At 36.9% G+C, this 25,453-nt stretch overlaps 1 protein-coding gene across 8 annotated transcripts in view; it reads left to right on the top strand.

The window, feature by feature from the left end:
- VPS13B (vacuolar protein sorting 13 homolog B) overlaps positions 1-25,453 on the top strand; it is a 437,850-nt gene that overhangs the window by 330,810 nt on the left and 81,587 nt on the right. For all 8 annotated transcript variants that reach the window (XM_017730363.1, XM_017730354.1, XM_017730356.1 and 5 more), the window contains 3 exons: positions 10,135-10,542; positions 22,396-22,595; positions 25,187-25,394. In XM_017730363.1, the coding sequence (XP_017585852.1) occupies positions 10,135-10,542; positions 22,396-22,595; positions 25,187-25,394 (816 nt within the window). The remainder of the gene's footprint in view (positions 1-10,134; positions 10,543-22,395; positions 22,596-25,186; positions 25,395-25,453) is intronic.

Here is a 25,453-nt window from a genome sequence, read left to right as displayed (position 1 = left end):
AGCATTTAAAACTTAAGAGATTTCTTCCAGGATCTATTCTTAGCCAAAAGGCATTTTTTCATTATCTTTTTGCTGCTAATTGGAACAATCATTACACATGACTCAACAGTAATTTCTCTGAATTTTAATGAAGTGTTTGCCAGTGTAGTATAACAAAACAGCTCCACCCTCCCTTGCAGATTTTCCTAACCTCAGCTGTTACCACTATGAGATCCTCTTCAAATAAACTAACCTTTACCAAGAAGCCTTCCTTGGGGGATGGAAGTTTCATTGGATGAGTAATGGAAGGCTCATTCTGCTTGTGATTGCATCAGAACAGCACATGCAAGGAGTTACAAGAGCTTGACAGCTCCTCAGCAGGCTACTGGAAAATTAGTTACTAATTCCCTGCGGGACAAGAAGTCCCCTAACCACAGCTTCTTCCAGGGTGAGGTAGCTTGGCCGTCAGCAGGCCTGGAGAAAGTGTTACACCACCAGATCCTAACTCAGCTGGCAATTGTTTTCTGAGGACAAGAACCTCAGCAAAAATCCCAAGAGCTCTTGCAAGGTCAACAAACAGTATGTGTGATGGGAGACAGCTTAGCTAATAAATTGAATAAATAAAGGCACCACTGGAGTAGAGTTATGTTGCAGGCCTTGAAGGCTACTCTTCTGGTGAATATCTGGCAAAGAATGCTGCTACTAAGTGACCTATTTTCTAATGACATAGTGTGTGTGTTTTCATACTCATTTATGTATATGTGGTTTATAACTGCACTAAGTAAATTGCTGAAATGCATTATATGTACTAGGAGGTGCTGCCTCTTGGTTACAGATGATCAACTGTTCTGAAAAGTCAGCACATTTTTGAAAGCTGTGCCTATGCAGACAAAAATCTGGTGTAGTAGTTGGGATAACTATACAGTTTTCTGTGTCGATTTTAAATGTTCAGAGTTCAGTGGATTAACTGTAATGCCATTTTTCTTTCAAAATACGTTGTTGGTGTGCTGAGGTTAAATTTCAAATATAAGAATCAAACATGCCTATATTTTATAATGGAAAATACTATCGAGCAGTTAACAGAAAAAAGTCTTCAAGTGGTTCCCAATGTTTGCTGTGTTAGACAAAACCAGTACTCCTTGCAAATAGTTTGTCAGCTGAAGTAGATAAGTAGATAGTGTTCCACAGAAAAATCGTATGGTTTCACCACACAGGAAACCAGGTTGTCAGTCTGTATTAGCTCGGAGATCAAAAAACTACAGCAAGTAGCTAAACTTGGAAACCACTAATTAAATGAGAATAACAGGATACATTAATGCACTTCTTGCCACATGAGTTGATTATTTTGTACATTTTTGGCAACTAAAGAAAAACTATATTTCTTCCAGATTTAAGGTAATAGGATCCTAGGAGAAATAAGCATTCATCATCAGGCCTGTGGGAACAGACCTCAACTTTAACCCCACAACATATTAAAGGACTATTCCTTCTCTTTCTATAAAAACTAATTATTTAAAACTTTTAAAATTCCATTTACATCACTTTACATGACCCTCTATCTTTTATATTCAGTCTGTTACTGGACTGTACATCTAATTCTTGTCTAATACATAGAAGTGAACTATTTATTGCTTCAGCATTAGATATAGATCATTAGGTGAGGAACAAATATGACCATCTTGTTTTAATAGCTTTTGAATAATTACTGCCTTTACCTTCTAGTCCTCCTTCTGGATTTTTTTTAAATCACCTTTCTTAGCTATAAAAGCTGTCTTTTTGATGCAGTCTTTCTGGATGCAAATGATACAAAACATGTTTATGTAGTACAGCTTCATACAAATTGCCTTAAAATACTTACACACCAATTATAGGTGCTTTATACTGAAGTCCTCTTTCCCAAGTAGTTTCTTGGGAAGGCATTGGGTTAGATGTGAATTAATGGAGGTCCTTCATTATTCATCTCTATAAATAATTTCTGCAGAAGACAATATCCAAATAAACTAAGCAATGTGTCCGTCCCACTGAAAAATAAAGTGAGAACTGGTGGGTTTCTCTTTCATGCCAGTCCCTCCACACATGATTTGGGCTCCACGAGGGACACAGCAGGGGATCTAGGCTTAGGCATAAAAAACAATAATCAGAACTGCACCATGGCACTCTCTCCAGCCTTTTTTCCCCACTGTTTGCAGAGGCAACAATTGTATCCATTACCAAGGTCAGTGGTTTGGAGAAACCTGGAAAATAGCAGCTACTAGAAACCCACTAGAATAATATCTCCAGCAGGTGATAGATTAGTTGGAACAAATTGGAACCATTGCACTTCAGCAATCCTGGTTTCTTTCAAGCTGTTTTAAAAATGTCGTCATTTTAATACACAATATCAGCCCTGAGGAACAGTCCACAGCAGGTTAATTTGAATCATATGATGTATCACTGCCCTCAGCTGACATGAGCTCCGTTCCATGTGTGAAGCCATAATAAATCCATTCCCAACCGAGGCAAATTCCCTGTGAGAAGGTGAACTAATCCAGGCCTCACACTGGCATGTTAGCCCTCCATAATTGAAAGCAGGGCCACCTGTTCCCAGCACAGTTAGCCTATAGAGAGAAAATTAGCATTAGATCAGATACTTAATATATTGAAAAATCATTCATACTACTTGCAAGTTCAGCTGTGTGCTGCTTAGCATGACATCATATATAAACCTAGGAATGTGCCCACTTGATCCCAGTTTAACAGTTTTGTTAACCATGGTGTTTGTTAACTTTGAAAGGAGAATTTTTTGATTTAATGAGAGCTGACACGTGAGAAGGGGAACTAGCCAGGGTGCAGACTTTTCTAATTAACTCTGGGTCATTTGCAAAACTTTTGAGCTTTCTAGTAGGTTTTTTTTTCCCTTTGCTCTTTTACAAACAAGTTTTTAAAGCACTGACACTGTAGCCATGAAATTATATTTATTTGATTAAGAGGGCAAAGAGAAATATTCCAAACAGGTGTACCAGCCTGTAGGTAATGCTTTGGATTTGACACATCTATTGTCTGTAATATCAGTGTAATAATGAGTAAAATTATCAAAGTACCTTTCTAAAAGCAGTGTCTACAACACTTACTTTAAATTTAGTTTCTTATATGTCTTAGTACTGAAAATGAAAACTGCACAGTGAAGCCACATGGATAAGTTGGTAAATACTTCCTTTTAATTCTTTTAACACTTATGTCAAACATTTGCTCCATTTTCTGAAACCTTCTTTTCTTCTTTTTTTTCCATGTGTGTCTTAATATAGATGTATTATTCAGCAGCTAAGCAGAAAACAGAGAGTTAGTATTTATGGATTCTTTTCTTTTTCACAATTGTGCTCCATGACCTGGAACAATTTATTTCATCTCACTGTATTGTGCTTCATCTTTCCTGACTCTCTGTTGAGAGAGTTAATGTTTCCCTTAGCCAGGCTTTTGCTTTCATGATAGTGCCTCCCGATGCCCCCATTATAGTTTTTGGCCTCACCACCCAGCCCTTGACACACTTCTGAGCTGTATTTGGTAGCTGCACAGTTGCTTAATTTCAGTCAGCATCTACTGACTAGCAGTAACCCTCCATTGTTTATTAATGGTATCTTTGGTCTTCTTGACCTACAAGAATTTATCCTGGTTTACTTGGACAGTTTTAAAAAATGAATAGAGTTGCATCACTCTGAGCCTTGCATGAGATCTCAAAGCTGGGCACTGGCTAGCTGGAGCTGTTAATGTCTAAGTGTCACCTTCATGTAATGTCAATGACATACTATGTCATGGAAGTAGGTGTTGTTCCCCCTGGGGAGCACCCGGCATGGCTCAGGGTGATTAAGCTCCCTGAAGGCTGTAGTTTGCCATATTGGCCTTGGAGAGCTCTTTCTGTGGGGCTGCAGCACACAGACACCAGTAGGGAGAAATACTGAGCAGTGACTACCAGTCTCTTCTAGACTAACTGGCATCTGTCCCACAGAAGCAGAATGCAAGATGGACTGCAGATGGCCTCTGAAGCCTTGTCTCAAGTTTCTTCCTCATTTTCCCTTGATCCAAATTGGGAATGATGAATTAGAGGATAAAAACAATTCGTTTGGATTCTTCTTGCTTTTCAATTTCTCTTAATTTGTGTCTCTTTTGATGCCTGACCAGAGACAATTGAGAACAGTACAACTAGTCTTCTCTTTACATGTCTCTTTCCTATTTTTATAAATTTAATTTTTGCAATTCAGCCATTACCCTGTTGCTGAAATGCCACCCTGACTCCAAATCAGGATCAGAGCTCAAGATTACCTTTACCTTCCTCAGATTTCCTCTGTTTAAAGTCCCTACATCAGGATGGGTGGCTGAGGAAGAAAGAATATCAGTGCTGGTAAAATGTTTTATACCATCATCTGCTCCTCTCCTGTTGAGGACTAGGAAATTAAATAATCTTAAGAGTTTAGGATAAATAGTAGTTTCTTCTATAGAAGTACTCTGTATTAAGAAGTTTAATATTTTACAGCCTTCTTTTTTACAGCCGCCTTGGAGTTGGGGAGAGATCGATCCATGTCCAGCCTCAAGGAGAAAGACCTGGTTTTTTCTGTATTAGCTGTAAGAAGTAAAAGATCCACTGCTGAATGAGAGTTACGGAAAATGAACAAATTCTTAGAAAATGGCATCTTTTTCTCTCTCACACTTTAACATTCCTCAGTCTTCGAAAAGATCCCAGTATTATAAATGATGGAGTCATTAAGGTTGGCAAAGACCTCCAAGATCATTAAGTCCAACCTTTGACCTAGCACCACCATGTCAACTAAACCATAGCACTAAGTGCCACATCCGGTAATTTCTTGAACACGTCAAGGAATGGTGCCTCCAGCACCTCTCTGGGAAGCCCATTCCAATGCCAAACCATCCTTTCAGTGAAAAAATTCTTCCTGATGTCCAACCTGCACTTCCCCGGTCACAGTTTGAGGCCATTTCCTCTTGTCCTGTCATTGGTTGCCTGGTAGAAGAGGCCACTCCCCACCTGGCTCCAATCTCCATTCAGGATGTTGTAGAGAGTGTTGAGGTCCCCCCTGAGCCTCTTTTGCTCCAGGCTAAACACCCTCAGCTTCCATTCATAAGATTTACTCTCCAGACCCTTCACCAGCTCTGTTGCCCTTCTCTGGACATGCTCCAGCACCTCAATGTCCTTTTTCTAGTGAGGGGCCAGAATTGGACACAGATCTCGAGGTGCAGCCTCACCAGTGCCCAGCACAGGGGACAGTTGCTGCCCTGGTCCTGCTGACCACACTATTGCTGATACAGGCCAGGATACCACTGGCCTTCTTGGCCACCTGGGCACACACTGGCTCATCCTCCGCTCCTGTCAACCAGCACCCCCAGGTCCTTCTCCAAGACGCGGCTTTCCAGACATCCTTCCCCCAGCCTGTAGCGCTGTATGGGATTGTTGTGACACAAGTGTAGGACTCACATTTTGCCTTATTAAACTTCATAGACTTGGCCCATTGATCCAGCCTGTCCATATTCAGCTTATGACTAATTTTCATGGCATTTACTTTCTGGTATTTAAGATTAAGAAAATACTATGATAGTTTATTAGTCATAGAAGTAGTAACATTGTCTACATTAACTTATGTCATATGTATTAGAATAAACCCACTGACTTCAGTAAGAGCTGGAATTTATCTGGAGCAACATGCTAGGAGCTTTTGTTATTTTTGTGTTGCTTATTCATCCTTAACACTCTGAATAAAAAGTCCTTTTGAGTAATATCATTATCCCAAGTTCACAGATGAAAATTATATCTTCCCAGTACAAATTTGAATGTTATGGAGAACAAGGGTAAAATACTCATAACCCTGAATTTTTTTTCTGAAGCTCTAAGTAATAAAATGTCAAAGAAAGAAATTGTTTCAGACAGAAATTTCAGAATGCTGCTCATAGGTTTTCTTTTATAGTTGTTATGATTTAGTTCAAACAGGCCATATTGAATCCATTGGGTTTTTTGTAATAGATTTCAAAATACATAATAAATGTAAGTAATATGATGACTAATGGGTCAAGTGAAGTTGGAACTTTTAAAATGAGAAAATAGCTGGAAACGGTTTTCAGGAAACTATTCCAGTTGATTTTTGGTCCCCCACAAGGTGTACATTAACATAAAACTCCGTAGAATCACCTCTGGGACCTGAATTCCCTCTCTGATTTCATTATTCCAAAGTGTTTCTTTTTGTTCACTGTTAAGTCATCTCCTGGTGTGGTGGGAGCATATAATAAGTGTAATTTATTTATATTTATCTAATCTCCTTTTAACTCACTAGTTGTTTCATCATTCTGTTTCCTAGTAGCTGTTCAGAAAGTTGTAAAGTCTAATTAGAAACTAATAATTGAAATACATGGATTTACTGGGTAGTCTAAAGAGAAGTAGTGAAGAAATTGAGGAAGAGAAAGAACAATTCAAAGTCTACACTCAAATGCTATACTGTAATAAAAAAAAATTGCTTTGATACCATCTAGTTCAGTTTGATTTAAACATAACAGAAATAACTCTCTTGGTGCAATCTATTTGCAAGCACAGTAATTTTTTCACTTTTTTTTTTTCTGGAAATAGATAACAGCTGGCAAAATAAGTTATTGCTAATATGTCTTAAATCTAAAGAATGCTTTGGGTTATAATTTTGGTAGCTAGTCACTGGTAGGCAAAGGAGAAGCTCATGTAATTGAGGAGTTAAAGGCAGTTTTGAGCTACCTTTTGCACTGTCTTGATTCTGATGTAATTTTGGACGATTCAAAGAGTTAGTTGAGTTACAGGAAGACTGTGTTTTCCTACAGGTACAGAATTTGCACAGTGTTATGTGCTGTTCTTCCCTAGGTGTTTAAAATAATCTAAAAAAAAGTTACACTTGGATTTTGCACCCCAAGTATTTTATTCCATTTGAATCTGGGTCACTCTTAAGTTTTAAATCGCTTTTTAGCCTATTTTGACTGTCTCGTGAAGCTGCTGAACATCTATCTTAATCAACTCCTATAAATAGCTCTGCATATTTCATCAGTTTGCATTGTTCTGTCCATCACTTAAATATATTTTCCTTAGTAGGAATGTTAAAGTTTCTTTTATATTACTAAGGATAAAGTGTAAAAGAGGTCAAAGACTAAAGATTGCTCAGTTGTGGGTTGTTTTTTTTTTTCTTTTTGAATGTTTTACTTAAAATGCCTAAGAATCTCTTTACATAATCTTTAACCAGTTGTAAAAATAACCTATATCATTATGAGATAGTTAAAATATTTGCAGTGAAGGTTCCAAAGTTGCATTTTCTGCAATTATGCTTCTGGCTGCCACCACATTCTGTCAGAGCTGATTTAGTGGATTATAATAACTTCATACAAAACTTTGTCAAGTTATCAGTCATGACAAGATTTTTCTGTGTGACGTGCACAGTTTCCAAACAGAAAAGAGGGAAGTCATTTGCATTTCTCTGGTGTCCTGGTGGTCCTTTTTTTATTGCCTTCTTGGATGAGTGGCCAAGAGCAGTGATAAATCACAGACCCAGGTGCCAAGTATGTTCCAGCACTGAGCTGCACCAGCACCCTATGTCTTCTCTGCCCTGGCCCAAGAAAGCCCCAAAAAGAGCTTCTGCCTTTGTGTTTATCTCCTTTTCAATCTTTCACACTCAGTTTGCTTTTTGGATTAAGCCCTTGACACCTCTTGTGTCAACTTATGTCTAAGAAGATTTGGGGTGTCAGGGAGCTTTGTTGTTTTTTTCCCTCTTCTGGGCTCTATTACCATAGAAAAGTGTTGGCCATTGTATGTGCATTAGATAAAGCAGTTAGATGTGAAAGTTGCCATACCAAGGAGTAAGGGTCGTCCTTTACTAACTTAGAAACTTAATTATTTAGCAAAAACAATAAATAACATCTATTCTATTTTACTCCTTTTTTGCTACATTACTAAAGGAGAAATTCAAGTTGATAAGGCAGTTTGGTTGGTTTTTTTAACATTTCATTTTAAAAACAGTCCTTTTCATTTGAGTATTGCAGATAAATTAGTGTCATAGTGTCACATGGGTCTCTACTTTCTTCCTAACTCCTTTCTCTCTCCAAAGGAAGGAGAGACCCAATCATGTCTGCTTAGAAAGCAGGCAAATCTTGGGATATTCCAAGTGCCAGGAAGGGTGGGGAGTTTTTCCGAAGTGTTACGACATTTTTCTTCCCATGGTTTTAATTAAAAATGTCAGTATATAAGGATTTTGAAAAAACTTCCAAGTTGATCTTGTGTGGTTTTGGATGCCTGAAAATCTTCACAGAATCACTGAGGCTGGAAAAGACATCTGAGATCATCAAGTCCAACCTTTGACTGATCAGCACCATGTCAGCTAGACCCTGACACTAAGTGCCACGTCCAGTTGCTTCTTGAACACCTCCAGGGATGGTGACTCCACCACCTTCCTGGGCAGTCCATTCCAGTGTTTAACACCCCTTTCCAATCCTGCTTTCTTCTAATGCCCAGTTTCCTAGCTTTGGTACTTGCCTTTCTACTAGACTCACATATTAGCTAGTGTTTTGCCAGTTCCTAGTTCAGTGTGGAAGGCTTTCAGTGCAAGAGAAAGCATTTTCAGAAAACCATTAATTAAAATTAAAAGTTACTGTTAAGATAGTGTTTCAGTCTTTAATTTCAGTTAGCTGTAGCTTGTGGAGTATTGCAAACATTTTTCTAACATTGTTTTGGATTTTTTAATTCAGCTATGACAGACCTTACACAGCCATTAATAAATTTCTCTTATCTTTGTAGAAAATGTGCCAGATATTTTTGGGGGGAGGGGATCAGAAAAGTACTTTGTCATGTGCCTGTGAGTCTCTGAAGTCATTATAAACCTGTGCTTAAAAGCAGCTCTGAAACTCTGCCCCGGCAGCCCTTTACCGTTGGTCTAAAAATTACCTAAAGAATGGGAGAATCAAACTCATTAGTTTGCATCAATGTTAAGGGTAAAATGTGATCCTGGACAACTTGAAACTTCGATGAAATATTCATTAATCTGTGTAAAACCTTCAACAGACAGTGTTTCCTGTATATATTTATAGTGAAATTCAAAACTAAGTAGTGCTGTTTGAACATTTAATCTAGTTTAGATATATGCACAGAATTTTAATTACTTTTGGTTCATGGGATTGGAGCAGTGGCAATCAAAGGGAAAAGCACTTTTCCCCCTAACCAGAATAGCTGTCTCATTACTGGTTAAAAACTGAATTTGAAATGAAAAATCCTAAAAACTCAGTTAAAAGCTGGATTTCTGTAAGGAATTATGTACTGATACTGCAGCACAGAAATAAGTTTCGGCCTTCATGAAGTCCTGCTTCCTACCTGTGAAATAATTTTTGGTAATTCCTACATTTCAGCTACTAAGATATTACTATTAACAATGTTGTTCATATTAATTGTGATTCCTAAAAATTCTGTGAGTATTTTAGTAGTCTGAGAAATACCAAAATCCTTTTTGGTAAGGAGATGAAAAACATTTTTAAAGTAATAATGATTTTTTTAAAAATTTAAAACCAATAAATTATTCCAATCTCTCTGGAAAATGAAGAAAACTAGACATACCTCAGTTTTTGTATTTGCTTTTTATTTCACATTTCATCTTGAAAATGCATTGAAGACTGCTGCATATGAGCTATGTAGGGAACAACAGAATACACATGTTATTCACTCATTTAAATGTGTTGAAAATGTTCACTGTTGGCTTTGGAGTTTAGTCAAGTAGTTCTTCTGGGTATAAAACTCAAGAGAATGTGAAGTATATTTTTATTCTGACACAAAAGAACTAATGTACGTACCCTCCTACACACTCCAATAAAGTGTGTGTCTTTCGGATAGCTGTGGTGATCCCTGGGAAGAAACAAGGAGATTAAGATCCACATTGTGCCACGTTTTTTCCTTTAAAACTGTATATAGTGAAAGTTGCTTACAGTATTTTTCATTATATTTTAATTCAGATTTATTGCTAAAAATATTGTTTTGTTATGTTTTAACATTGATTTGGTCCTTTTAATGAAACATGGTGGAAATATTATGGAAAAGTTATTTCCACTCAATGCCTAATATTTGCACACAGCTTGAATAATTGCACTACAGCTTATCATATTTCTTTCTCCAATTCTCCCCTACAGCTGACATAAATGTGGACATATCAAAACCATTGAAAGCAAATCTCAGTTTTGCCAGACTTGACCAATTAAACCAGTTCTTGAAGAAAATCATAACCGCAAATGACGATGTGCCCAGGAAGGAGGCTGCTCCATCAGCCGGCATTATTCCAGATGAGGATGTCACTTTTATATCCAGACACCCCAGTACAAAGGACTTGCTACCTGCTGTGCACACCAACGCTGTGCAAAAGGCTTCAGTGCAAGAAAACTTGTGGCAAGCCCTTTCCTGCTTCCAGAAAATTTCCATTCACACCGTTCAAATGGTTGTTTTGATGGAAACCATCCCACATCCCAGCAAACCTTGTTTGTTAGTCTCTTTCTCAAACCTCAGTGGAAGCCTGAATATTAAAAGTGGACATAAAACTGCAGGTAAGAGGCTTCTTTTAAAGTTGGAAGTGCTACTGGTTTGTCTAAGTGGTGGTCTAATGACCATTTCAAAGTGTGGGGCATTGCAGGGAACTGCTCTAGCCAACATCATAAATCCACAATAGAAAATAGCAAATCCCTGATAGACTCTATTACCTGAGTTTTCCTTTCAGTGAGGCAGCACCCAAGAATGATTAATTTTGTCATTAATATCCCCCAGCTTGTAATTACTAATTTATTGATGGAATTCTGGCTGAAATAGTGGTTATGAGAACCTCTCCTCTGGTATTCCAATAATTTAGCACATAATTCAAAGGGCAAAATTTTGACAGTTTTCACTCTATAACTAGATTTTCTTGTTAGGACCTTTGTTTCTGTCTTTAAAAAATGTGAAAATAATTGTTCAGAGCTCTGACAGGTGCTACTATGTAAATATTGGGTCATACTGTTATTCTCCTCCAGATTTACGAAGTTTTCAATTTTTACATGTTTCCTCTGCACACCTGAGAGTCACACAGGGAAAACAGGCACTCTGGCCTTGTTAATGAAGCACTGCAAGGAAACGTTACACCTCGGGTACAATTAACCAGATACCAGAGACTCATTTAAAATGAAGATATTTTGAGTGTCATTGTAAATTGTTTTATTAGTATTTCAATAAAATTAATAAGATGGCATATTTCCACAGTGTGGAGAAGAGCCAGATGTAGGTAGTTGGCAGAGTAGCTTGTGAGGTAAAATGGTCTGTAGCTGAGAGGAACAAGTTGTTGGCCAAGCGAGGTGGTGATTTATTTCTTTTTCATTAGAAATATTTTTTCCTCAGGCCAGCAAGTTTCAGTTCTTCTTTATTGTTTTAGAAGTTAAAAATGAAAAATTTAAGGTTCATAGGATGTGAAAACCCGTGAAGGTGCCGGGGCCTGAAACTTTTGATTTATCCATTAATAAACAGCAGTGCAGGCAGGAACAGTGCCTGTGTTCCCACGCTTTTCCAGTCGGATCGCAATTCTAGCATAGAAGGCACTGCAACTGAGTAAAAGCCTTTATAATGTGCTTTAAGTAGTTTTAGTTTTGTTTCTGTGTAATAATCCTCTTCCCTTCCATTGTTTCGCCTGTATCGTTTATGCGTTATCTGTCCCATGGTACATTATGGTGTCCACATCATGCTTCGGTATGTCAAAGCCGGGCCACTCCGTCACTGTTCTATAAAGCAATTTGGCAAACTCACACTGTATTTCACTTAACCTGGAGTTTTCATCCTCCCAGAAGGAGGACGTACCTCGCCTTGCATGTTATGCCTCAGAAACATTTTCAGCTACAAGTTCTGTTTCTTAATTCTTCTGTCAGTCTGAGGAAATCAATCTTTATTTTACGTGCTGTAAGCCATACATGAATCTTCAGTATGGTCATAGTCTGGCAGGCATTGTGAAGTAAAGCAACACTGATGTCAAATCTAATGAAAACGGACATTAGTTATTCTATATAAAGAACTTTCATAACCAGACAACTAATAGACATCAACAGACAATTTTCACATTTTTTCCAGTTAAAAATGCTTTATCTATACTTTATAAAAAGAAAAATACATCTGCATGAGGTTTTACATACTGTTGTGATGGTGCAATAAATTAAGTTTTAATAAGAGCAAAAGACACACTTCCATGAAACTGATTGAAATGGTCAAAAAAAATTTAAGTAATTGCTTGGATTTTTTTTTACAATTTTTAATCTGAATTTAAGGTGCTGATAGAAACCAAAGTGGAAATTAGAACTTCAGGAGAGAAGATAAAATACTTAGTGTGGGGGAAATGGTATCTTGTGTTAAAATCCTTTAGAAGAATACCACAGTTGCTAACTAGAGTTGTTTTATTATTACAACATAATTATGCAAGCTAACTCAATTTGTAAAAGTTTGTAGCTGTGTCTTGAGAGGAAGGAGCATTTAAATATCTCAGTTCTTCACTACTGTTCTTTTTATAAAAGGTTTTATAGATACACCTTTTGAGCTGAACAGGGTTAATGTCAGAGTTTTTTTAATAGAATGAAGCTAATATGTGAATACTTCACTGTGTCTTTGATTTTACAGTCAAATAACTATTGTGACCATCTGCAGCAGCTGCATTTTACGAATTATTTGCTGAACCAAGCTAAGCGCAATGACAAAAGTAGTCATCTCAGATGTACTGTTAAAATGGAGGAAGAAAAAGGAGCACTGCTTGCCTTTTGTACAGTATGGCCATCTGCTGTACAGATGTTATTATATAGAATGACTTCAGATACAATAATTGTAGAAAATTTTCATTAAAACCTCAACAATTTGCACTTGTTTACTTGAATCTGCATAACTCCCCAGTGAGACAACACAATACGCTTGGGGTTTCTTTGGTTCTCACTAGCTTGCTCTTTGATCCTTTTTGATGTGCTGACTTTAATAAACATAGTTAAAAACACTGTTCAAAAACATCATGGAAAAAACTACAAAGGAACAATTATAGCAGTAGAAACTACTCTAATCCCTTACTTACGCAAGCTATTTTTAGTGAAATATGGTTTTTTACACGTTTTATGTGGCAGTGTTTTATAAACAGTGTAAACGGCCCCTTTTCCAGATGAGTTTTAATGCAGGAGATGAAGTTGTTTTGTAAGGAACCCTATTTGCTAGGAATTATTGAACAAAAAAAACCTTGCAAGAATATATATTGTCGACATTTTTCCTCCCTTATAGGGGGAAAATAAAAGTGCATGACCTTGTGTATTGCTTTCATTTCTTTTCAACTGAAATTAAGAAAAGAGCTTGCTATCCAAATTTTTTTTTTAGTTATCAGTTTTCCCTCTAGACTTTACTGGTTTAATCATGGAAACTACAGGCATTCTGGTTTCTTTTTTCTTCTTAATTTCTTACAAAACTAAAAAGTTTTAGCTTCTGAAAAGCAGAGGGGCTAATTAGTTGAATGATTTCACTTTCAAAAAAATAAATTGTAAGTGTTGAACACTCACATTGCAGTTGGATCAAACTAAAACAACTCTATCTCTATATATCTGCTGCGCTGTTGTTCAACCCCAAACCTTTAGTGTGTCAAGGGACTTCATTTTTTGGACATTTTTCAGGTTTGAGTACAACAGTTACTTGTAATAACATGGTTACTATTTCTGTTAGAATACTTATGTTCCTCTCTGTACTCATGGTTAAATACTGAGTATTTTGGTTTTAGTAAGGTAACACTGTTGTAGACTGTGTTGCTGTGTACTGGCACAAAATGAAAAATAATAAAACAAAAACCCTCTTTAAAAAAAAAATTACTTTAAAAGAGGTTACCATTATCGTTTTCCTGATGCCCTTAAGGGTAGAACTTTGTCATACTGATGTTCATTTTATATTTTGTGGCTTGGAGTTACAAGTTAAAACTCGTACCCATTTTATACAAGTAAATACCAAACACTTAATTTGGCAGCTTGTTTGTACTGTTGATGAAAACCCCAACTCCAAGAACTGTTGTTATACTGGTTCAGTGATTTTTGTCCTCTGAAGTATGTGGCATCTTCTGTAAAATGCTTAGGGCCCTAGTCCCATGTACCCAGTCAGATCTGAGATCACTTGGTACTGTGCTTGAGGTGTGTGACTCCTTAACTCTCACATTGCATTAGAGCTAAAATAAGTTTTAGCAAGAAATACTAGAAAACAGAATGCAATTCTAAACATATGGCTTTCAGTTAGTTTAGGTTTGTTGTTGAAATTAGCACTACCTACCTGCCAAAAGAGCAGATAAAGCAAGAGAAGTTGAGGACCATTCTTTCCCCAAAGTGAAAGACAGCGAGAAGCCTGTAACCTCTCAGTGGAGCCTTATTTTACTCTGGCTGAACATGGGAGGGAAGTCTTGCTGTTCCGCATGTGAACTGAGAGAGTTACGGACATAAAATATTCCAAAGATCATACACAGAATTCCCCAGTCCTTTGTCCCATATGTATAGATGATTACTTTAGCATATAAATAAAGGGGAAAAAATAAACACTAGTTGAGGCTATGATAATTGCAAGTATTTTTACTAAACCTGAAAATAATTACATACTTGAGATACTTTACAGAACTATTAGAAATTAAATGCAGATATGAATTGGTATAGAGCAAAGACCAAACTTCGTTTTGGAGTTAACTAACTCCCTCGAGAAAACTCTGCTAAGGCGTTGTCATAGCCTTTGTGTGCTGCAGATATGCAAGCTAGCCCATGGAGAAATAAAACTTTAAATTAGATATGACTACCTAAAATAATATGCAGCAGTAACAAGCCATTTACAACACCCAGAAGGCGTTTGTTACTTTTAGAAAGAAATATAAACTCTTTCCAACACTTGAACAATAGGAAATTAATTCTCTGTCAGTAAAAGCCAGAGGACAAACTAAATATTTAAATGGCCACTGAGGACTGAGGTGGAAGTGCAGCTTGTAGACAGCTATACAAATCACTAACAAACCTTAATGAATATTGGGTGTGGGCATCAGGGTCCTGTCAGATTTGACACCGTGTCCCAAGTAGCTTAAACACAACACTCAAGGAAAGGTGGAGACCTCATCAGGTCTCTAACATCTGGGATTTTATTTGTCATTTTGGCATATCCTGCAAGCGCAAAAGAAAGAGTAAAAGGGGATTATCCTGACAATGAAATGAGTTACTGAATCTTGTGATAATGAAAAGCAGAAGAATTCTAATTCCTTTCTATAGTCCCTGAGGTGGAGGTGCGTTTATAGTTCTGCAGGAATATAATGTAGTAGGGAAGAACAGATGGCCTAAAATCCATGAAACAAGACACCATCTAATCCCAGGACTGAGTACCCCTATTAATCCTGGTCAGATTCCCTACTGATACTTTGTAATAGGGTTCAGAATTGCTACTGATGAACTTGCAGGTTAACTTGAGAGAGTGGAGTAAAAAAAAGAATAAAAAGTTCCTTGTAGGTTGTTTATTCAAGACAGTGTGCACTAATTTTGTAGAACTGCATTTGCAGTTTGAGTAACTCAGCTTTAGAAGTATTTCAGATGAAATTTTCTTCAGAACAAATATGGTAGGGTTTTTAATCTCTTGAGTTTCTACTGTGAAACTGATTACCTATTTTTTGAGATTGGAATTTCTTTTGATAATGGGATCCCAGTGCTGTATGTGGCGGTAGTAGGTGATACAGTATTTACATGGAGGTCAATTTTATAGATTGTTTAAATTCATGAGAAAATAGATATAACAGTTAAAGCTGGATGTTTTCTTTATACATTTTATGCTTTCTGTGATGTTCTTCCAGTTCAATCTTCATTTTTCAGTGTGAGATACAGAACACAGAGGTTAGACATTATTTCTAGTCTTAGGGACCAGTTCCTTAAGCAGTTTGAATTGTTGATATACTGACGCGTTTCTTCTTTTTCTATGTCAAGAATATGTTTTTGGGATGAAATCACTAGCTTGCTGCCCAGAAAAAAGGTGCAATTTCATAGGAAATTCAGGTTACCCTAGCCACACATTTCCACACGCTGCCTTGTGCTAGCTCAGTTACTCAGGTAGCTGATCATTGGTTGAGTGAGGGCACTCACTTCTCTGAAAACTAACCCAGCAATAAAGAAAAGTTTGCAACAAGATTGACTCCTTCAGCTGGCTCACTGGAGAGGTACACTTTAATGACCACGCTGGCACAAATGAGAATACAGAGAAGTATACAAAGGAGGAGGAATGGAAGGGAGAAGAGTGGAATAAGCCTGGACTTGGACTGTCCTTGATCTTCAGGAGCCACATCCCAAGAGTAGAGGGAAATCTTTTTGGTTTGTGTGGCCCGGGTTTATCTGTCAAGCCTTGGACTTCCACAAGTATAATTGGTTGGGTTATAGAGGCCCAAATAGAGCTCAGCTGCTGCCAGGCACGATCTTCAGAATGGTTTATTTATAAAGAAAAGTTACCCTCTAGTTCATGGACATTTTATTTTACTAAAGCAGTTGAAATCCACTGGATCAAGTGTAAACCCAGAGGAGCAAGACATCAAAGCTGTAACTCTAAATCAACTTTGTGGTGATTATATTGGGCTACATTTTGAGTGGCATCCCCTATTTTGTAATGCTTCATTTGCTGTGCAATCATTCAGTGTCTGATTTTTCAGTTGTGCTAAGTATCTACAATTTCAAAGATCAGTGAGGTTTGTAGGTACCAGCTATCTCCTGAAAATAAACCAAAGTTTTCAACCAGCCACCTAAAATTAAGATGTGAAAATCCGTAGATCTTTTTGTAAATTGAAGCACATCTCCATGCCCATCTGTAGAACTTGAGTAAGAATGTTAACTGCTTTTCTGAAACCTGCTGATTTCTAAAAATAAAATGTTTATGATAAAAGAAGCAAGTACTACTCATATCAATATAGCACTCACTTTTGACAGCTGGACTCACAGATGCAAAATGAACACTATTTTTGTTGGTTTATATTATGCATTTTTCTCCACATAATTGGAATAACATAAGGCAATATTGAGCTTTACAAATATATTCTAAATTACTGTACTCCAAAGGCAGCCTGGACCAGTAATTAAAATCCTTTTGGATCTAAACTTCAATATGCCCTCTCTGATCAGGTATCACAAAATCCAAAATTACTAAATCACCAAGTGAATTGAGATTTTTCATTTATTTAGTATGCAGTAGTGTAAAGAGCATGATGTACCTGCCCAGTTATTCTTTAAGGGAGATGAGCTCATTTCAAATAGATAACCATCTTTGACTTCTCTTCTGATTCATCACTGACCTGAACTCCATTTGAACCTTGTTAGACACAAAACAAGCAGGATTCCTGGCCTGAGCTATAAAATATAATTAAGCCCTTTTGAAATGATGTGTAAAAGAACATAGCTTTACCCCCACTATAACTACTACCACCACCACAACCAATAAAGTTAAATCAAGCACTGCCTGTAATGGATTAAAATAATAAATGTTCCTGGATTTTAGTGTTTGAAGTACTTGAAGAAAACAGGCTCCCAGCAGCCAGTACCGCTGAATGCATGGGGACATTTATTAGTGATGAATTCAAGGGTTTGGCCTGCTTAAGATCATTACTTTCTGTTTACCGTGTGTTACACATCTCATGTTTTTACAGAGCCCATATGTGTCCCAATGTAATGCTGAAAAACTCTCTTTCACTAAAGAATAGCTAATTGGTAATGTGTAAGTATTGTTCTCATGGGGAGAATGAACCATCATAAGATTCAGCTCAATACTAATGAGAAATCCAGTGCGGTCAGTGGATTGTTAACTAAATCTCTCCTGGAAAATTGTTCTTCACTGTGCCTCACCATTTGTTTGCTACTGCTGTTTCCAGACTTGAGTAAATTGGCTGGCTCTTAAATTAACTGCAGTATTTCCCCTGTAATTATTTTCTTAGCTTTGTTACCCTTTCTTCTCAGAAGATGGTTTGTCAAGGATACTTGTCAACAGAGCATTGTAACTGTAGTATAACTACACAGTATGTGATGTATATACAATTTTCTTATGAGGAAAAAATTATGTAGATAGTTGTATCGATATATTAGATATAATGGCACATTTGCTTTTTCATAGCTGTCTTAATGTCACTGACAATCTGAAAATAGCTACCGAAGTTACAGATGTGAAAAGTGAATGTTTGGAAGTAAATATCACAGATTATCATTTTAATAGAAGGCACTAAAGAAAACCACTTGCTAATTAACCTTCAGCAGCCAGATTGTATCTCTGTCACCCAGTCATGGAGGACCCATGGGAGAGCCTGGACTTCTTCCTTTGGAGGGAACCACGATCCCTTGGGTGCGAATACAGTCGACAGGCTGCTGCTGTCAGTGAGACCACATTGTTCATATGCCTCTGAACCAGCACAGCTGGAGCTGTGCTCTGGAACACACTCTTGCTTCTGAGCTGCCCCACATGCAGAAAAGCAATTTTCTTCATAGTGCTATTGTTTGTAGCAAAGCTACTAGCTTTTCAAAAGAGCCAGTTCAGTGTCATTTGCTACCTTTATTAAAATACATGTGTTTTCTTTTTCTTAATTCTCTTGTCCCCTTTTGAAGCTTGCCAATTAAAATCGTGCTCTATGTTGCATTAGGTGGCAGTGCAGTGAACCAAACAGCATTTGCAGCTAAGGAAGAGCAAATGCACAGGGAATAATAGGAGGAAAAAAGCTCCCTCTACATTTCTACTAATTTCATTTGGAGTTGATTGAAATACCATCATTGAAATGTTTTTGAAAACAGACAGTCCATAGTTTATGCCAAAACACTGTCTTTTGCTTTGTTAACCAGGAAAAATAAACAGAGCACTTTCTTAACACCTGTATTGCTTAAACCCTAAGTGATCATTATTGTAAGGCAAAGATTGTTTCCATGTATTTGCTGCATCTATTAAAATGGCCCAGCTCTTTCTTTTTCTATTCACACACATGGGTTTGTGCACACACAGCACTTTAACAAGGATGGAACTGCCTATTTTTGACAAAGGCTAATGCAACTCTGCTATAATTATATATAAACCCTAATCTAACTATATGTAAAACTGTATTAAGGTACTCAGATTCCATAAGATGTCTTTGTAAATCTTAGCATAAATCAAGTAGGTATTTGATGTTAGGAAAAAAAGATGTTAGAATATCAAAGTAAATGTCTTCAAGTAAAATTTTTTCACTGTTCTGTTGTAATGAATTCCACCTTTAATTTTGGAGCAAGCTAATTTCTTGAACATGACGAGCAACTGCTAGCTATTTTTCAAACCCTCCGACATTATTTCCAACCATATAAAAATACCTAGGTATTCTTTTTGAGCATACATCATCATAAAGGTAGTCCTTCCAATAGCACACAGAAGCCTGGTCTAAGTTCTCTTTTGCTCCATTAGTGTAGATGCATTTTGTGGTGCTTTTGTGTTTCTGGCTGGAGTCTGACAGGGGAGGGCTGGCAGCATTTTTTAAACACTGTCCAAAGCAACTGCTTCATATTTATTAGTCTCTTGGAGGAGTATTTTAAAAGTCATGAAACTATTTGTTCCTTAAAAGTAAATTATTGCACGTACTGAAAAGTGCATTGGTGTCCATGAGCCAAAATCCAAACAGCACAAGTTAACTTCTACATGTCACAGCAATCATTTATGAAGATATATTGCTTATGTGTGCTGCCATCTCAAGTTCACTTCAAATGGAGACTTCGATTTAATCTATTTAAACTGAAGGTGGACTTCTACAATAGAGGTTTGTGAGAGATGCATTGAAGGACTGACTGAAAATAGTGTGTGGGAGGGCAAAAACGGGAAAATTATTTTGCTTCTTTACTTTTCTGAGGTGATTGTTTTAGTCATGGGAAAGCACTTCACTGACTGAACATACGCTTTTATGATTTCCATAGAAATAGTACCCTATTGAAACTTCTCTCAGACACAGAGATCTCTTTATTTACTATTGCTTTTTAAGGTTTACGCATACTTGCTCTTCATTTGTTTTCTTTAAGCTTCCTCAAAACATCACTTCATGCAAGTTTGTCTAAATACTCTCTGCGTTCTATTTTTTGGACAGTGAACAGTGGTTTTTATACTGAATCACTTCATCCCTGAAAGGACATGCAGATACAACGGCTAGAAGGGACAAGGATGTGATTCTTGTCTACACAAGAGCAATCTGGGTCACAGCAACAAAAATAAAAATCTCTTACTGAGTTCCTGAGCTTTTCCTGGTATTTGTAGGACACAATCCATGGATGTGTCTTGTAATATTTCATGTATTGAAAGCTAACCAACACTTCCTTATTCTTAATTGTTTCTTCATTTCTCATTGTTTGCTTAGCATTTGAGAAAGACACTGCTGATTTTGAACAAGCAGTATTATGTGCTGAATGCTCAGTTCTGCTTCTAAGCTGTTGGATATTGTGTTTTCTTTGTACTTTGTGGAGCTGAGATGACAACACAAAGAGATTGCAAAGCATAATCCTTCCAAGTGTAATCCCAGTGAAAGAAAACATAAATAAAACCACTTGCATTCTGGCATTCCTTTTCCCCTTTTGTTATTTCTGCAACTTGGCACATATTCCAATAAAACTATAGGAAGAGCATTTCTCTATATTGAAGAATTGTGCAATAGTTACCAAGAATTTCTTCTCTGTCAAATCAAAATTCCATATAGAATATGAAAAAAAAATTAATTTCCAAATATTGTACTGCCTCTTATTTTATAACTAACCATAGCAGGGTGTCAGTGTGTGTTGATGCTAGTTTTCTTGATTGTCACTGAAATTCAGTGTCAAAACCCACCTTAACCAATTTCTGTCCTATAAGCCTGTTACCCATGAGAGCAGATGCAGGATTTCAGAAGCCAGCCTAAATAAAAAACCCCAAAGTTAGAACTCCTTTCCCAGTCAGTGACAACAGTCCTGTCGATTGGCATGGGACAATGGTTTGTTCGAGTCCTTGATGGTTCTTACTAAACTCCAGCTGCTCAAGGGAGAGATGGTTTAGGTTTGTGGTTCCTACTCAGGCTGGACACAATTCATTGTCATTATTACTATGGGGACTGCTGGACCACCTTCCTAGTGGTTGCTGGTTTAAAAAAAAAATCCAAGAATTTCCTTCCATTCCAAAAAATAGTTTTTAGTATTATGAAATTGTAACCCCCAGGATGCAGAGAGACTTCTTCCCTGGATACTAGGAGAGGTTCATAGGAGAAGTTTTACTGCATGTATTCAAAACAGTGAGTTGTATTTTGGGGGGATTTTTCAACCAGCAAAGTTATAAAACTATTAAATGAAACTGTACCTTGAAACACCTGTGTGTAAGCCTTAGGTGGTTTTTTTTAATTTTTTGCCTTTTGTAAATGTCTATTTTTCATTAGAAAAATAAGCTGTGGGCATTATAAAGTATGGTAACATCCAGTATTCAGGGTGTTGGGTCTAAGTATTAGCACCAAAGGAGATAAAAGTTAAGCCAACCTCAGATGTAGTACTTTCCCTGTAAATATACTAAAGAAATAGAGATATTAGGTATGGTTTATTTTATTAAACAGTGATTTGCAGTAAGTTAAATTAACAAGAGCTGGGATATTTCTAGGTAACGTTTCTGTCCTCAAAATGTTTGTGTCTTTAATGAGAGTATGTAAGTTCTGTCATAAATGTAATCTGCCATTATCATTTTTAGGTTTTATGAAGCTATGTAAAGTACAAAAGGTTACGATATGAAAACTCTTTTCTCAGGAAATGTACATTATATATTTTGAGATAAGCATTTGTTTTGAATTATTTGAATTGAAACATTACCCTTCTTCTTCTGCTAAGCACTCCTAAGTCTAGCAAGGTGCTATGTTATAGTAATTAAGACAAAAGCAGAGAGAACTGTTCAAAATAGCTATTTCCTGTCAGTTTGAAATATAATCAAGTGAAGCAGCTGTTCTTGTTCTTAATAGACTTTTTTGGAAAAAAAATACCATAGTTTAATGAAAAATGTCTCTTCTTATAAACCTTAAAATACAATGCAAAAAGTCATAATGTTTTGGCAAGTAGTTCTTTGTAAGGAATGTGAATGAGACATACCTGTTCTGTAACTGCAACATGGTATAAAGCCTGGCTGATAGTGTGGGAAGAGCAAGCTAAGTAAAAACCAGGAAATTTTTTAAAATTACAAATCTTGTTGCCCAACTGTGATGCCCTTGCTTGGAGAGGAGAGCGATTGTCCACACAAGTATTTCCATGAAAGTCAGTGGGACTACTTGTGTGAGTAATGGCTGGCGGGAAGGGATTCCCAGGCTCATGGTAAAGTGAATTCAGGAAATAAGCACATAAATGTTGGGAGAATAACTGCCAGTGGGATTAAATTTCTCTCTCTCTTTTTAGGAATCCATGGATCATCTTTAGTCCTTGACATAAAAGATTTCTTACTTAAAACAAGTCTCAAAGAAAGAGCCAAATCTCTGATAAGCCCTTTTTGCTGCTCTGTTAATGTGGAGGCCAAGTGGTGTAAGCACAGTGGTGATCCTGGCCCAGAGCAATCTATTCCAAAAATCTACATTGATTTGAGAGGAGGACTGCTGCAGGTCTGTATAAGATGGTTATGGTTGTGCTGTTGAGCTGGACTGGCTTTGGATGATTGAGTTTTCGTAAATAAATTGCATGAAAGCCTGTAAAGCTTTGCATCCTACAACTGGGTTTTTTGGTTGGGGTTTTTTGCATGTTTAATTTGGGTGGTTTTTATTTTACCTTATAAAATAAGTATCTACTCTTCCATGTAAACTGTTGATTGAAAAATTGTGTACAGTGTTTTGGGTTTGATTTTTTTTTTTTTTTTTTTTTTTTTAATACTACTTAAGCTCTGTATTGTAGCTGTATGTGTGTGTTCCTTAAAACTACTGGATCAAATTACTAACACTTAATATTTAGGGCCCTGCTCTGATGGGTGTGTGTTTGTCTGTCCATGACCTGTGTGTCTGTAATGCCTAGGGGTAGCCTTAAGAAGTACATATCCTTTCTTTTTAAACTTCTACGAATTTCTCAGGGGAGTAATTGCAAACTATTGTTTGTAGCAATTAATGCTCAGTTTACTGTGCTATCCTCTCCTTTTTGGAAGTGCCCACAACTTGAAATCAGTCCAGGAAACATGGGAGTTCTTGAAATGAAAAATAGATTCTGTGGGGCTTAAACAAGTGGGCTTTAAGATATGTCTTGTTTTAATTATTTCTATTATAGTATCTATACATACCAAATGGTTTTAAATAAATACATAAATCAAGTATATAAAACACAAAAAGGAAATTTTGACATTTAATTGTGTCATTAAGTTTCATCCCAGAACTGGCATTAGGAGTTCTTAGAACCACAGCACTGGGATAGGGTTAATCAGATAACACAAATTTAGAAAAAATATATCTTAATGAATAAATAAAGTCAGTTTGTTTCTTTGCTTCTTTTTTTATTTGTTTTTCACAGGTACTTGGCTGAGTACCTCTATATGTTAGTAATAAAATGCTTATTTTATTTTTTTTTCCAACAATTTTGGGTTTTGACAAGTACCAAAAAAAAAAAAAATCTTAAATCTCAGAGTATAATTAAGGACAATTAGCTTTTGCAGAAGATAAAAAAATGTTTGGTCTGGCAGAATAGATTTGAGAATGCTGACAAAATCATTGGCAGTTCTGTTCCAAGTTAATTTATTTATGGCTAATGATTTTACCAGCTCTAAACATGACTTCATCTATCACTGTTAATTTGTATTGCAGCAGAACCTTGAGAGCTTATGTAAAATCGGTGCCTCATCACTGTATGTTGTAGTAGGAGTTCCATGCCCTGGAGTTCCCAGCTGCCTACAAATTAAATTAATGAAAGTATGAGGGAAAAAATGTTCATCCCTCCTCTATCTGTGGGGAACTGGGGTCTCTGAGATTGGCTTAAGGTGACAGAGAGCTCCTTTGAGGAGGTCCTAAAGTAAGTAAGTGTGGGACCCCGAGACCAGAGGTACTCTAGAAACCATAGCAGAGATGCACTAAATTCAGGGGATGACCTGCTTAGCCTGGGAATGTTTAACTCAGGACTGGCTGTGGCTGTGTTTCAAGAGGGTCTTGGTTTATTCTGTGGGCTTACTTGCAGATCCAGGGCAAGGAGAACCTGCCTTCTTGACAGCTCTACTATGCTCCCTTTAGGCATTTTTTGGTTTTGTTCACATTTTAAAATTGGTATTCCCCCATGGAAAAATTTGCACTGCTCTTTATGTGCACACCTGACTTGTTTACTTTACTCACACCCTTACCATGTTAAGTTACTGTCTGGGGATTTTGATTTCATCCCACACTGGTTCCAAGTCTAATTTCTGTATTAATTGCTAGTTGCTTACTTGTCTTCCATGTTGCTTCAAGGCCTGCTTCTGAACATGGAGTATAAAGGACTTGTCCCCATTAATAAGGTTCTCTCAAACAGGAGCTTGATTTGAAAAAAGCAGCAATACTTGTCAAAGCTGGGAGAAAGGAATGTCTTCTTGCCTATTATTTTGCTACAAAGTGTGTGAATCTCTGGACTTTGCATGCCCAATTTTATTAGATATTTTTCTGTATTTCTGTTTTAAACTTAAAAAAACTTTGAACTTTTTAACCTCACTTGGAGGACTTACAGAACACCCAATTCATATGCTTCAATTTTGTGCTTAAGATGATCTTTCATATGTCTTTCGAGTCACATTCTTTGTTGTGTCACTTAGTTTTAAATGTATTCCAGAATTCCAGTTTTGGAGCCGCAAGCTCTTTGAGGAATTTAAACTTTGTATCTGTAAGGGGTTTTTGTCATATCTTAAACGGAGAAGACCTGTGACCAGTCCTAGCATTATGTACTGTTCTTGAATATGACTTTTAAGATCTGTGGTCTTCCAGGCAGCATCAAAAAGTGGTAGGAATTAGTGCTTTCCTTCAGATAATGAAAAGAACAGATTTGACACATGGTTTTGTAAAGATTTTTTGTTGCTTCTGTTCTTTATTTTAACATTAAGGATGCTTGCAAACAATAAAGGTCCAAGTAGAGCAGACTCAAATCTGTATGAAGTTCCTTATGCTTTGGGGAAGTGTTTTTCCCTTCAAAAATGGCTGAATATTTGTATCTAATGTTTTCATCTTTTCTCTCTTTTTTTTTTTTTTTCTTTTTAAAGGTTTTCTGGGGTCAAGAGCATTTGAACTGTTTAGTTCTTCTCCAGGAGCTTCTGGGGCAGTACCTGACTAAAAAGGGCAGTGTAGAGACCTTGATACCTGAACATACATACCCCACTTGTTTTTCTGCGGAAAGGAATCAGGCCTCAAAAACTGAGCACACCTCAGATGATCTGAGAACAGGCCTGTTCCAGTATATACAAGATGCAGGTAAGAAGGATATAATTTTGGCTCTCTTTTTTTCTTTCTTTTTTTTCTAGATTATAAAG

This window comes from Corvus brachyrhynchos, unplaced genomic scaffold (assembly GCF_000691975.1).
Source record: "Corvus brachyrhynchos isolate BGI_N302 unplaced genomic scaffold, ASM69197v1 scaffold302, whole genome shotgun sequence".
Classification (NCBI taxonomy): domain Eukaryota; kingdom Metazoa; phylum Chordata; class Aves; order Passeriformes; family Corvidae; genus Corvus; species Corvus brachyrhynchos.
Note: the sequence above shows the minus strand (reverse complement) of the source record. Positions and strands in the feature narration are given on the sequence as shown.